Genomic DNA, 12718 nt, shown 5'->3' with positions numbered 1-12718 from the left:
AAGTGTACTTTTACCGTAATAAAATATGAGATTATATACCAATCACCAATTCATGCATGATTACAATATTTATTTAGTGTTAAAACATAGATATTTTTACAGCATGAAATATTATTCCGTTTATGCGGTACACCGAATTACCGCTTCGCTTTTGGTTCTTGGTTTGTTTGGCCCTCTGCTGTCTCTGTGGTTTTCATTAAACTTGAGAATCTGCCATTGCTTTCAATGATTTTCAATGTGGAGGAGGGTCCTGAAGCTTGTTGTTGGAGTGACACACCAAAAAGTAAACAGACATTTGTATGAAACATGAACCACCATCTCCTGGCTGATTCACACGTTCATTAGTATTAGTAAGTAAGTACAAACTTTTTAAGTTATATAAGGGCTTTGAACTTTGTAATGTTTGTGTAAATTATCTTTATGTGACCGAGTTTTTTCATGAAGCATCTGTGTATTTTTTTTTTTTGCAAATCATGCATTCAGGTTTTATAATGGCATGTGTTTAATGTTAACCGTTATGACAGTGGAATTACTTAGGTAATGCAAATTTAAAAAGAAACAATGTGTTTTTGTTTTGTTACAGGCTCTCAATCTTTTTCAGACAAAGTTCCGAGATAATGAAACCTCTGAAATATAATAATGTATCGCGTCAATACAAATAGAAAGGGTGTTTTTATTTAAAATACAGCAGAAGCACTCTCGGATTAATTAACAGTCATTTTTAATTAAAAAATGCGTCATTGCCCAGACGTATCTTCTAGAAACAGAAACGAAACCAAAACAACCGACTCGGCAAAACGAAACAGCATCACCATACATGCATCTCACGACCAAGCCCTGACATTCCTCTGCGAACGGCTACTTTTTAATTTTTTTGTAGCGTTTTTAACTGCCATCTACCTGTTATTTAAATGTAACTGTCAATTCTGCAAATATATAGGTGTTTTTATGTCCTCAAAATAGGATGCAGCAGCAGTTTATAGCCAAAACAAAGGATTTCATTTTTCTAATGTTTATAAAATGAAAACAGATATTGATTTTGTTGAAAATAAAGTTTATGCTATATATTCTAGTAAAAACAACAAAATATGTGTGGGGTTTAGAAAAAAAATAAAACAAAACCGTGGCACCTCATCAAATTAATTAGTAACCCATTATAGCTACTTTCTAATTGTATGGTGCGTTTTTAACTGGGATCAACCTTTTTAAAAATTTAATTATATTGTTATGTACTTAGTCCTAATTTTGTTAGTTCTGTCTACATTGAAATGTATCAAATTAATAAATACAGCTTGTGTGTGTGTGTGTGTGTGTGTGTGTCTATATATATATATATATATATATATATATATATATATATATATATATATATATATATATATATATATATATAATTTGGTACCTAATGGGTTAAGAAAGGAAAATTAAACCCAGTAGAATGTGTGCTATTTATTTTAGATCTGGTGTACGCATTGGTTTCTTTTTGCTTCTTTTTAATACATTTGTAAATTCTGTTATATGAACCAATACAAACATGGTCATTTTTTTCTAGTAAATACATTTCAGGTAGTGTTTGAATATCTGTCCCAGTGCTAGCTCTACCTGTTGACAGCCCTATCTGTGCTAGCTCTATACCTGTTGACAGCCCTATCTGTGCTAGCTCTATACCTGTTGTACAACCCTATCCTTTAACCCCACTTGGCTCTGTTTTCCACAGCCATTCCCTGAATAAACTGGTGAATGATGAAGCTGCGGGTCCGGGTCAATAAACAGACCACTCGAGTGGAGCTGAGCGGAGAGGATCCGACACTAGCAGAGCTGAGCAGCACCCTCAGGGAGTCCATATTGCCTGGTCTGGGCTACAGGTTGGTGGCTGACTTCAGACTTGTTCTCCTGTGCTGTGTTGAGTCTTAATCTCATTCTTTAGCATGTTTAGCATTATGAGTTGATACTGTTTTAAAGATGATACTTGCATTACAAATGAAATAATTGAAAGAAGACTCTGATTGAATAGCAGTTTGATCCAATCCTGGTTAGCTAGTTGTTTAATAAGACATACCTGAGCTTGTTACTTCTCTAGATACTGCTCGTAGTAAACCTGGAATGGGTGAAGGAGTTATTTCTCTTTTATTGTATATTATCTTCATTTGCAGTTCTGGCTCAGAATTCACCCTCTCCCTGAATGGCAAGGAAGCTCTCACAGACACTGGGCAGACCCTGACGGCCTGCGGTATTGTATCTGGGGATCTCATCTGTGTGGTCCTGCCAGAGGCCTTCCCAGCTCCCATGCCTTCTCCAGCCCAGAACCACCCTCTCCCTCCAGAGCCCAGGGAGCTACAGACACAGACACAGTCTCGACCTTCACACAGTGAGGAGAGCAGAAGAGCATTGCATCAGAACAGCAGGGACACAGCGGGCCACCGGCCAGAGGTAAGTCAAATGGAGAAGAGAACCAGTGCCTGCACATACTGCTGGTCCTCATATTCACATAGTAATCAAGCCTGAAATGGTATCTGAAAGATTACAAAATATTTGTATAGGGGTTCCCAAGTGGCTCACCTGGTAGAAGCGCAACCGCGTGGTATTGCAGTGCAAGGGGAGTCGTACACCACAGGTTCGTGACCTGGCTGTGAGAAGTTGGCTCTGGCGGTCCCATGGGTTAGGGAGGCAAAACTGTCAGGGACTGTTTCCCACATCCCGCTACAGCAAAGCCTGCGAGCCAGGCGTCCAGTAAGCTCAGAGGCCGATAGCTTCCTGACATCCATTCTCGAGTTCCTGTGTAAAAAAAGGAAGCTGCCTTGGTCGTGGGATCGGAGGACGGCCATTTAACCTTTGGGTCTCCTGAGCCATGTGTGAAATTGATGCGATTGGTTGGAAATCGTCCAGGACATGAACCTGCGCTGTATTGCACACCGTGTGGCTGCACCTGTACCAGTGGAGCCACTCGGGGACCCATTTCAATTTAAACATTTATTTTTGTATATATTCTAAAACCTGCCAAGAGTGACCACTCATTAGTAAAAGTTGGTGTTTGTAAGAGGTGATCTCTCTTCAAAGGTCAGCTGTAAAATTGGCACTTTTATGATGTACAGAAAGGCTACTATTGTTACTGATGTTTCCCACTACACTATCTTGATCAAAAATAAAACCCAAAAACTAGAAGCCTTAATTATAATAGAAAAGGGCTCCCGAGTGGCGCATCTGGTAAAGGCGCTCCGTGTGCAGTGCAGGATGCGCCTTATAGCCTGGATGTCGTCTGTTCGAGATTCCGCTGCCGACCATGGATGGGAGCTCCCAGGGGGCGGCACACAATTGGCCAAGCGGGGGGGGAGGGCTTAGGTTGTCTAGGGTGTCCTCGGCTCACCTCGCACCAGCAACCCCTGTAGTCTGGCTGGGCACCTACAGGCTTTGCTGTAAGCTGCCCAGAGCTGCAATGTCCTCTGATGGTGACGCTTCGGAGGACGCAGTGTATTTGTCTTCGCCTGCTACAGTGCAAAAACCTGCATAATAATAGGATCCCACTTAATAGATTAAGCATACTGGGGTCTGTTTGAATAATTACCAGTGGATCTAACCTGTATTAACCCTGCTGGTATATTCCGCTCAGGGTTCATTTATTGATTTGCTTATACATTCAAATACATCTGCAGGAAATCATTTTTATTTTATGGAGGTCCCTTATAAAAGTTTACCACAGTATTTTTGCAGTTTTCCCATGCTTTTCCCATTGTTATATTGTGCATTTACTGTAATTTACCCTGCTTTGCCATGTTTATAAATATGCTATACCGCTCTGTCCTTTAAAATGTTTGCCAATGCTTTATTACACTTTGCTATGCTTTTACTATGGGATACTTTTATAAGATACTGTATAGACCCTTGTTCTTTTGAATGTCATTTTGTTTGAATCATATTCACCCCTGTGTTTGAGCTGAGCTGTGCTGTGTGCTCTGCAGGCAGGGTTCAGGGGCTGTGCGATGGAGACAGTCACAGGATGCAGTGATCATGATGATGGGGTGGGTGGCTTCACTCCTGAGCCCATGCTGTGCAGCGAGGCAGTGAACGGGAAGGTGCCCCACTCTTTAGAGACCCTCTATCACCTGGCTCAGAGCAGCAGCCCCTGTGATGCACTGGTGGTGGCTGTGCATCTTCTGATGCTGGAGACGGGCTACCTGCCGCAGGTAAGAAGCAGGCGAGCGAGTGAGAGCACATGGAGGATTGCAGCAACACTCACTGACACACCCAGCGGGGATATCGAAAAGTCGGGTTATATCAAACGGTTTGCCTTTACTACCCCTTACACACAGGTTATTGTTAATGATGATTTTTAATTTTTTTTTTTATTTATTTCAGAATAAAATGTGGGTAAATTTGCACAATTTGAAAATTGGATATGTATTGGGCCATTTCTAACTAATGCATTCTGAACTTCAAATCACAATTTCTTATTTTTTTTACTCTCCCTGTAACTTTTGTTATGAGGTTTTCAATTATTAGAGGTTCTTTTTGCAAGTTTTTTTAGTTTTTGATAAGTTTCTATTAAGCTCCTTTTACTGAGTTCAGGAGCAGCTCTTCAGTTCTGTCATGTAACCCAGGCTAGATCAGCCATCAACAGCTACTTAGATTGATCTGCTGGCAATACACAGGTGGTTCTGGCTTTTACTCATTATTAGGGCCCTACCAAATTCGCGGCCATAAAAAACGTCTTACAGACCATGAAATCTGGTCTCCCCCGTTACAGGTTCCTGATGCGATTGTTAGCTTGTTTCAATTTAAAAAAGAAAGCTCATCATGAACAGGACAGGATTTCTTGATTGACACTTGACAACAGCCAGTAACTGGGCTCTACTCACTGATTGGTAGACACAGGCATCCCCGGTGGGTTTAGTATGACCTACAGATCTGAACTGGTAGTACCGTCAGGCAAGTCAAATTAGACCTTCATTTTAAAATGTGTCCAAAATAAATCAAAAAGTGCAGCAATCATGTAAAATATTTTGTAAGCCAAACATATACCAAGTAGTAACATGAGCAGAAAAATACACACCCATCCCTAGCTCAGCGCTGTCTGTCAATTCCAACAAACTCTGTGGATGCAAAGAGAGCTGTGTCTAAATAGACAGGTATTTACACCGCAGAATCAGGGACTGAAGAAAAACAGCATTTCAGAATAGTTTGAGTTACTGTTGCATACAATGATGTTTAAAACCAGAACAGTTTTTTTTTAAAACATTTTTTTAAATAATAACAATAACAGAAATGCAACAATCATAGAGCGATCCTCTGGATTTCAGTTTTATTTTCTCTTCGCGTTTCTATTTTGTTAGTCGCATGCTTTTGTTAACTTCAGGGCTTTAAATATTTGTATTTTCCATTTTTAACTGCATGTTCATACTTTGTTACACCACCATGAAATGTAAGATTCAAATAGCTGAAACCGTTTCATTTAAGATTTTTAAAATGTTATGACCGTGAAATTTATAAAAATGTACCGTGAATTTTGTAGGGCCCTACTCATTATAAAGACACTGCGTGAACTTGCTTATGTTATGTATTTCAATGGCAAGCAACTACAACTGAAGAACAGCTTCTGAACTGAAATTTAAAGCACTTAAACATGATTTCTATTACATGAGAGTAGATGTTAAAACTTCACGCTGATTTGAACTCGGCTCTCAAACACAGGCTTATCAAGAAAATAAAATGCCACAGTAATGCAAACATCCAAAGGAAAGTCTACATCAAAGGCTGCGGTACAATTCGGCACATTTTGTTGTTGGTCTCTGCAGATACTCTATCATTCCAAACAATTCCCTTTTAACATGTATTAATTAAAATAGAAAAAATGGCTAAAATGAAATGATGCTTTTCCCATAATTTGCAATCAACACGTTATCAAGTGCTGATCAATGATAATAAGACCATGTATTCTGGCAGTGTGAATTAATATTCAATTATCTAATAGTTAATATCTAACCAGATCTATGAAACCCGCTTTTATCTGCAATTACTTGTCTTAACTTTTTAAAATTTTATTTTGTTATCCAAAGTTGGCCCTTCCACTTCTAGTCTTTGTTGCAACCCTGTTCTAAGTTGTTTAATTTAACCAATTAAACCTCTATCCAGACCCTGAAGTAGTTATTTAAGCTGTTAAACCTGGAATGGAGTGTCCCTCCAGGACTGTGATTAGACACCCCTGCTGTCTCATATTTACTGCTTGTGTCCAGTGAACTTCCACATTCTGGGGTTCAAATGTTGATCACTCAAACCACGCTTACAAGGACGTGCATCTAAATTTGTTTAGCAAGTAGAGATTTACTAAGAAAGTCTTGAGTACAATAAGCATGTTTTTAACAGGGTTCTTTCTGTTTTAACTGATACTTGCCGGCTTAAAGCCTGTCAAGGGAACTGGCTTGGAGAATCAGAGTAGCTGCTAATGTGTCCCGTTTCTCTGAAGGGCTCCGGAGTGGGGGCAGCGGACATGCCTGCTGGTTGGAGGGCTGGAGGGCTTTACAGACTGCAGTACACACACCCACTGTGTGAGGGAGGGGCCGCTGTGCTGCTCGCTGTACCCATGGGCAACGTCCTTGTTATTAATGGTACATTTCAGCTTTCATCATTACAACAGGCTTGTAGTAAAGAGACAAGGACTGTGTTTAGTCCCACCGTGATCTGATTGCCAGGATATATAAAGATTAAGGAGAACGTAACTTCCATTTTTTTCTGTTCCCTTACCTTTTTATTGTGGTATTTGCAATAGTTCTGAGAGGCTTGGAGTGCAGTCGCTTGAATATTGAGTTTTATAGCTTCATCATTTGTTTCAATGCTTTTTTCATATGTCCTGGGACAGTGCTATGTAAAAACCCCTGATTTCTCTTGCCCTTCCTTTTTCTGGTTCGTGAATTTCCACAGCTACCAGTTCCTTTAGTTTGACTCCCCACCTGAATCTGCTTTGTTTTTTAAAGTGGTGTTCTCATAGCCCTGAAGTTTGTGTGGTACCTGTTAGATCAGAGAAAGCAGTAGGTACAGGTAGCCGTGGAAACCCACCAAACCGGAATTGAGACATTTTAACAGAACCCAGGACGTTAAAAGATAAATCAATATTTAAGCAACTACTTGGAGCTTCTGAACATATCTTAAAAATGTAGCAGAAAGTAATGTAATTTTAAGTCAAACCACAATCAGCTCCTTGGATATACAGGCAGAACTCAGTGTGCTGAGTGTGTAAAACATGGACTGCTGACTCTGGGTGTAATTAGTACTGGATTCGGGTTTGCTCCTTTCTCTTTCAGCCACCTTGAAGATTAACAGTGAGGTGTGCAGTGTGAGGAAAGTGCAACTCAACCCATCTTCCTATGTGTCAGACAGTGGCTGGGGTAAGTTTGCAGTACCTGCAGCATACAGTGTTTGTCACTTTCTATTGAAAAGCCATAATACATAAAACAGTAACTCACTGCCCTATTCACAATGGACTAAAAGTTTTATAGTCACAAAACCTAAAATGCTGTTTTTAAAAGTCACTGCATGTAAACCTCACTTAAGAATGAAGCCGTATACAGACATCAGATATTCAGTTGCTGTACAACACAGAACCTGTAGTAAGTAGAGAGTTTTACTAAGTGTATACCCTCTTCCTCTTCATTGTTTGGCTTTAGGGGAGAGTGCTCCAGACACCTACAAGGATCTCCAGAAGTTATCCCGTGTCTTTAAAGACCAGCTTGTGTATCCTCTGTTGGCGGCAGCCAGACAGGGTAAGACTCATAAACCCCGGCTTGCACTTTGTAAGCAGGTTATAAATTCATCCAATTAAGATTAGGATTCTAATTAGGATTTCACAGACATTTCGCAGACCTTTTTAAACATAAAATACACCTAATATTTCAGAGCACTATAAAAGCCTAAAAATAGTGATACTTGCTTCCTTACTAAAACTGTCATTTGATAAAAAGGCAAGCATACAACATCTCCCAACAGTTGCTGCCGACATTCTCTGTCTGGTGTGGATTTGCCCATACATTGATACTACTCGTCTGCATCCACTGAATTGGTTGGAAGTGTAAAGCAGAGCTTTGCCAAGTTATACAGATGTGGACATCAATTAGAAACAGTCCCAGAACTCGGTTACCTGAAGATATCTGGCATTCTTTAATAAAGTCCATATATACAGCACGTTCGTTGTCATGTTATTTGTCCCATCCAGGAATTTATTTGTGAATGTAGGTGCACAACAGGTATTTGACAGTTCTGTGAGCCACAACCACTAGAAGAACTCCTCTCTTCCTTTGCGTGCTCCAGCTCTGGACCTGCCTGATGTGTTTGGGCTGACTGTCCTTCCCCCGGAGCTGAAGCTGCGTGTTCTGAGGTTGTTGGACGTCCACTCTGTGGTCTCCCTCTCCGCTGTGAGCCAAGACCTCAACACAGCAACCAACGACCCCTCGCTCTGGAGGTTCCTGTACCTGCGCGACTTCAGAGGTAAGCTGAGCCTTACCTCATCACACCTTTACCTCGTCTAACTTTACTATACCACACCTCACAACACCACAGGTTAGAGCTGCAATCAGCAAGTAATGTCGAACACCAGACAGTTAGTAATTGACAATTATCAACAAAAAACAACTGGAAAACTTGAACGAGAAGACATCTGATTATTTTTTTTATTAGTTCCTGTCATCACAAAACAAATACATACAGAAGAGCTTTAATCACTGTGTAGCCAGCTGTGTTACATGGTATCTAGCTGTGTAGTGTGGAAATAGGGCACCAAAGTGATGAGTTGATAATCAACCTGAAAATGAAAGCCATAGCCATCTATTATTAATTAATCGATTAATTGTTGTGTCTTTTGTACCCTTGTCTTTGTCTCTGCACTATAAAGCTGAGGGAGCATGAAGACACTTTGTGGCTTATAACTTGGTTTCAGGCCACTGCATGGCACACCAGGGGGAGACTTGGGGTTTGATACAGCAAAGTTGCCTCAAACTAGGTCTCCCGATCTCCTGGAACCAGGTTTCAAGCCATTGTTCCTGAAAAAGTGGCTTTGTGTTCCTTCAGCTTAACATGTGACACACCAGGCATCTTCCTGCAACATGTAGTAGCTCGGATTCTGGCAAGGCATAGCACACACATGTAGCAGCTCAGAGTCTGGAAAGGCAGAGCACACTCATGTAGCAGCTCTGTCTGGATAGGCAGAGCATGTAGCAGAGATGCCAAGTGCTACGATTTTGCTGTAGCAGCTACTATTTTGGAGTGTAAAATACGGTGCTACGATGAAGGGTTTGATACTACGAAAAAATATATGTATAAAAAAATATATATATAGTATAACACGTTATATATTAAAAAAATATACGTATAGCCTATAAATATACATAAAAAAAACTGTTCCAACAGGCTACCATGTGTGTTTTACTGTCTGTTTTTTTTATATATATATATTATTCTTAATATATTTCACTGGCATTTTACTTAATGTACTAAAAGCGGTGAACCGGGTTGCTTAGCAACTGGTGTAGGGGGTCATAGAGAAACTACCGTGCAGTTGCCTTATACAGTTCAGGTTTCATCACCAGGCAGATATAAAAAATGTCCTACTCTCATCTGTCTAAAAAGTCGACTATCCTGCCAGAAATATAGACAGGAATACACTACAGAATGGCCTTTTTATTAAAACAAGTAAAATCTCTGACTCGCATGCCTACTGTGAATATTGCCAGATTGACCTCTCGGTGAAACATGGTGGACGTCACGATTGCATCGTTCATGTAGGTACAAAAAATCTACGCGTGAATTTGTGCTGAATACAGGCGAAGATAATGCAGTGATAAAGACAGAGCCACTTTTTGCAAACTTTATTGTTGAGCACAATCTTCCATTTGCTGTTTTGGATCATATCGATCCACTTTGCAAAGCAGCATTTCCGAACTGAAACATTGCCAGCACGTACGGATCAGGCCGGACAAAAATAACTGCCATGAACCACTTTTTATTAATTAGAATCAGTCATTCTTGATAATACTACCATAGCAATCAATCAATTTTTAAAATTATTATTATTATTATTATTATTATTATTATTATTATTATTATTATTATTGTGTGGCTGAATTTGTTGTGTTGCTTATATAATTTATTAGTACATTGTGTATTTTGAAATGTAAGCCTTAACCAAATTATTAAATATGTATTATTTGAATGATTGTCAATGTCCTGCTTTTTAAAAAAATTCTATTTTCTTTGTAGTTAGTTATTTATTTATCCAAGTATAACATTCCAGTCAGTTCTGACAATTTGAAAAATTGCATTTTACATTCTGTAGTAAATATGCATATTTTAAGGACTGTTCGCTAAATTGTAGAAAAGTACCTGATCAAGGACAAAACCTTCCACTGTCTGCCATTTCCATTCAGGTTCACAGGTGACACCTGTAATTTGATCCCTGATTGAATTTGCCTTTTTTTGTAAATGTTCAGTTGTCAATATTTGGAGGTTGAATATTTCAGTCCAGATTTGATTCTTCCTGATCATGGAAAGAAAATAAATAAATACCGCCTCGCTGCGCTCACCAGGTAATTATTTTTACTGGTCAGGTGCTACTATTTTTTATGCCAGACTATTATTTTTATGGCAAGTGCTACTATTTTGGCATCTCTGATGTAGCAGCTTGGATTCTGGAAACTCAGCACACACGTAGCAGCTCGGATTCTGGCAAGGCAGAGCGCACAGGTTGAAGTTGATATGTCCCGCAGGCTAACAGGAGTACATACAACACAGCTTATGAAAACTTTGGTGGGATCTACAATCTAATCTAATGAACTAATCTTCTCTGTTCAATAATAAACAAACTCCAGCCACTCACTCAGCTGTCGATCACGGCTGATAAACGGTTAGGGCAGATACACAACAAATTACTGCACTTTAAAAAGAGAAATTTATGAGTCTTCCTGATATCTATTTTCAGATTCAACAAGCAGAGACAGAGGGACGGATTGGAAAGCTGTGAGTATCACCTTTTATAAAGCGACTTAATCCAGCCTCTCAATAACATGGAAATGTGCAGAGGATTTCAGCAGAGCTAGATGGCTGATTTGACCCACCTGTAACAGCATGGTAAAGCATAGGGAAGCACTGTAAAGAATAGGGAAGTATGGTGAAGCTTATTAATAAACATGGCAAACCAGGGGAAAAGGTTGCCATATGAGAAGCACTGAAAGACTGCAAACATACTGTGATGAACTTTTATAAGGGAAGCCTCCACAACTGCATTTTTTTGGGGAACATTTTACAGCAACAGAGAATCCATCTGGATTGCATCAATTATTTGTAGGGTTAATTCCAGGATAACCATGGATAGGGTGCATGTAATCCAGGGTGAGTCCCCGGTGCTGTAAAATACTAAAGTCCAGCTGTGGCCCATCCCGTAGCAACACAGATCAGCTGTCCTGAAGGATAACTCTAGTACACTAATAAATACTAGTGTCTTGTGTATGTCATACCTGAAACAATTTTCCTGGGTCATCATTTTCTGAACCTTTATACTGGTCTGCAGTGTTGGAAAAAGTTACAAATGTCATGCTCACATATTTCAGATGCTCTCCCTTAGTTTTTGATTCTGATTTCTTTACCATGGTATGTTTGCATAGTCCAACAGTATGTCGTGCAGTGAAAACTCAATCTGCTTCAGTACTGGGACTCGCCTGTCTCTTCTTTTCCAAAGCTCTACCAGAGGACATACAAGCAGAAGAGAGACAAGCAATGTTACCCAATCCGCTTTCAGCCCAATCCGTTCGACCTGTTCTCCACCCAACACAACCCTCCCTACCCCTTCTACCCCCCGGGAATCATCGGCGGAGAGTACGACCAGAGGGCTGTGCTTCCCTACGTGGGGGGGCCCGGTGCCCCTCTTCTCCCAGGAATCCTGCACCCCCCCGTTCCACGCTTTGATCCCATTGGTCCCTTACCAGGGCACGAGCCGGCTGCTCCCGGGAGAGGTGCGATCACTCGTCGTTTACTGAGACCCACCAGCACCCGGTCTGCAGATATCCGCCGAGGCTTCATTTGAGCTTGGGAATAAAGGACTGCTGTTTCTTTGGTTTGACTTTGAACTCTTTCTTTTCATTCCTTGCAAGTTTGCCTGTCACAGCTCCAACAGAGCAGCATTTGTGTTTGTTATTTCAGCTCTACTTACGGTTTTGCAAAAATGTAATGCCAGATTGGAATATTGTGTCAGGAGAGTGGTTTCATTTTTTGTTTTTTTTCCCCCCCAACAAAGGTGAAACTTTTTTTTTTTTTTTTTTAATGTATGGAGTATTAAGTGCCTTTTAGATTAACAAGTAGTCATCTTTACCATATGCTTCTCATCCATACAAACAACATACTAAAGTATAAAATTGTTAAAGGTAGCGTTTGCAGTCAGAGACCATCAGTTTGCCTGCAGCATATTAGGGGAGCTGTGCTTTCCCGATTAGCATTCACTAGGGTCCAGCTCTTTGGGCACCAACATGTTGTTCATCCTGAGTCCGGAACACTGCACCCTGCCTGCGGACTCCAATGCAGAATTGTACCAGGCCCTTGCAGTGATGAGGCCAATGATGGATGCTGTAATTAGAGCAAATGGAAACCACAATGATCAGGATTAGAATCAATGCTCGTTATGGCTAGGGCAGTGTTTTTTTTTTTTTTTTTTTTACTGTTAAAAAAAAAAAAAAAGAATTATTTCACG

At 40.2% G+C, this 12718-nt stretch overlaps 1 protein-coding gene across 2 annotated transcripts; it reads left to right on the top strand.

Annotated features, from left to right (window-relative positions):
* The first annotated feature begins 210 nt into the window (after positions 1 to 210).
* Positions 211 to 12084, top strand: fbxo7 (F-box protein 7). 2 transcript variants are annotated; one of them, XM_041255409.1, is made up of 10 exons: positions 211 to 350; positions 1718 to 1865; positions 2154 to 2430; positions 3957 to 4181; positions 6458 to 6599; positions 7293 to 7376; positions 7656 to 7751; positions 8296 to 8472; positions 10958 to 10995; positions 11714 to 12084. In XM_041255409.1, the coding sequence occupies exons 2-10, from the start codon at positions 1741 to 1743 to the stop codon at positions 12056 to 12058; spliced, it is 1509 nt and encodes a 502-aa protein (XP_041111343.1). In that variant the 5' UTR covers positions 211 to 350; positions 1718 to 1740; the 3' UTR covers positions 12059 to 12084. The 2 variants fall into 2 exon arrangements, with proteins under 2 accessions (XP_041111343.1, XP_041111342.1); XM_041255408.1 differs by having other exon boundaries at positions 211 to 354.
* Positions 12085 to 12718: the final 634 nt, after the last annotated feature.

The sequence above is a fragment of the Polyodon spathula genome, chromosome 7 (genome assembly GCF_017654505.1).
Source record: "Polyodon spathula isolate WHYD16114869_AA chromosome 7, ASM1765450v1, whole genome shotgun sequence".
Lineage (NCBI taxonomy): Eukaryota > Metazoa > Chordata > Actinopteri > Acipenseriformes > Polyodontidae > Polyodon > Polyodon spathula.
Note: the sequence above shows the minus strand (reverse complement) of the source record. Positions and strands in the feature narration are given on the sequence as shown.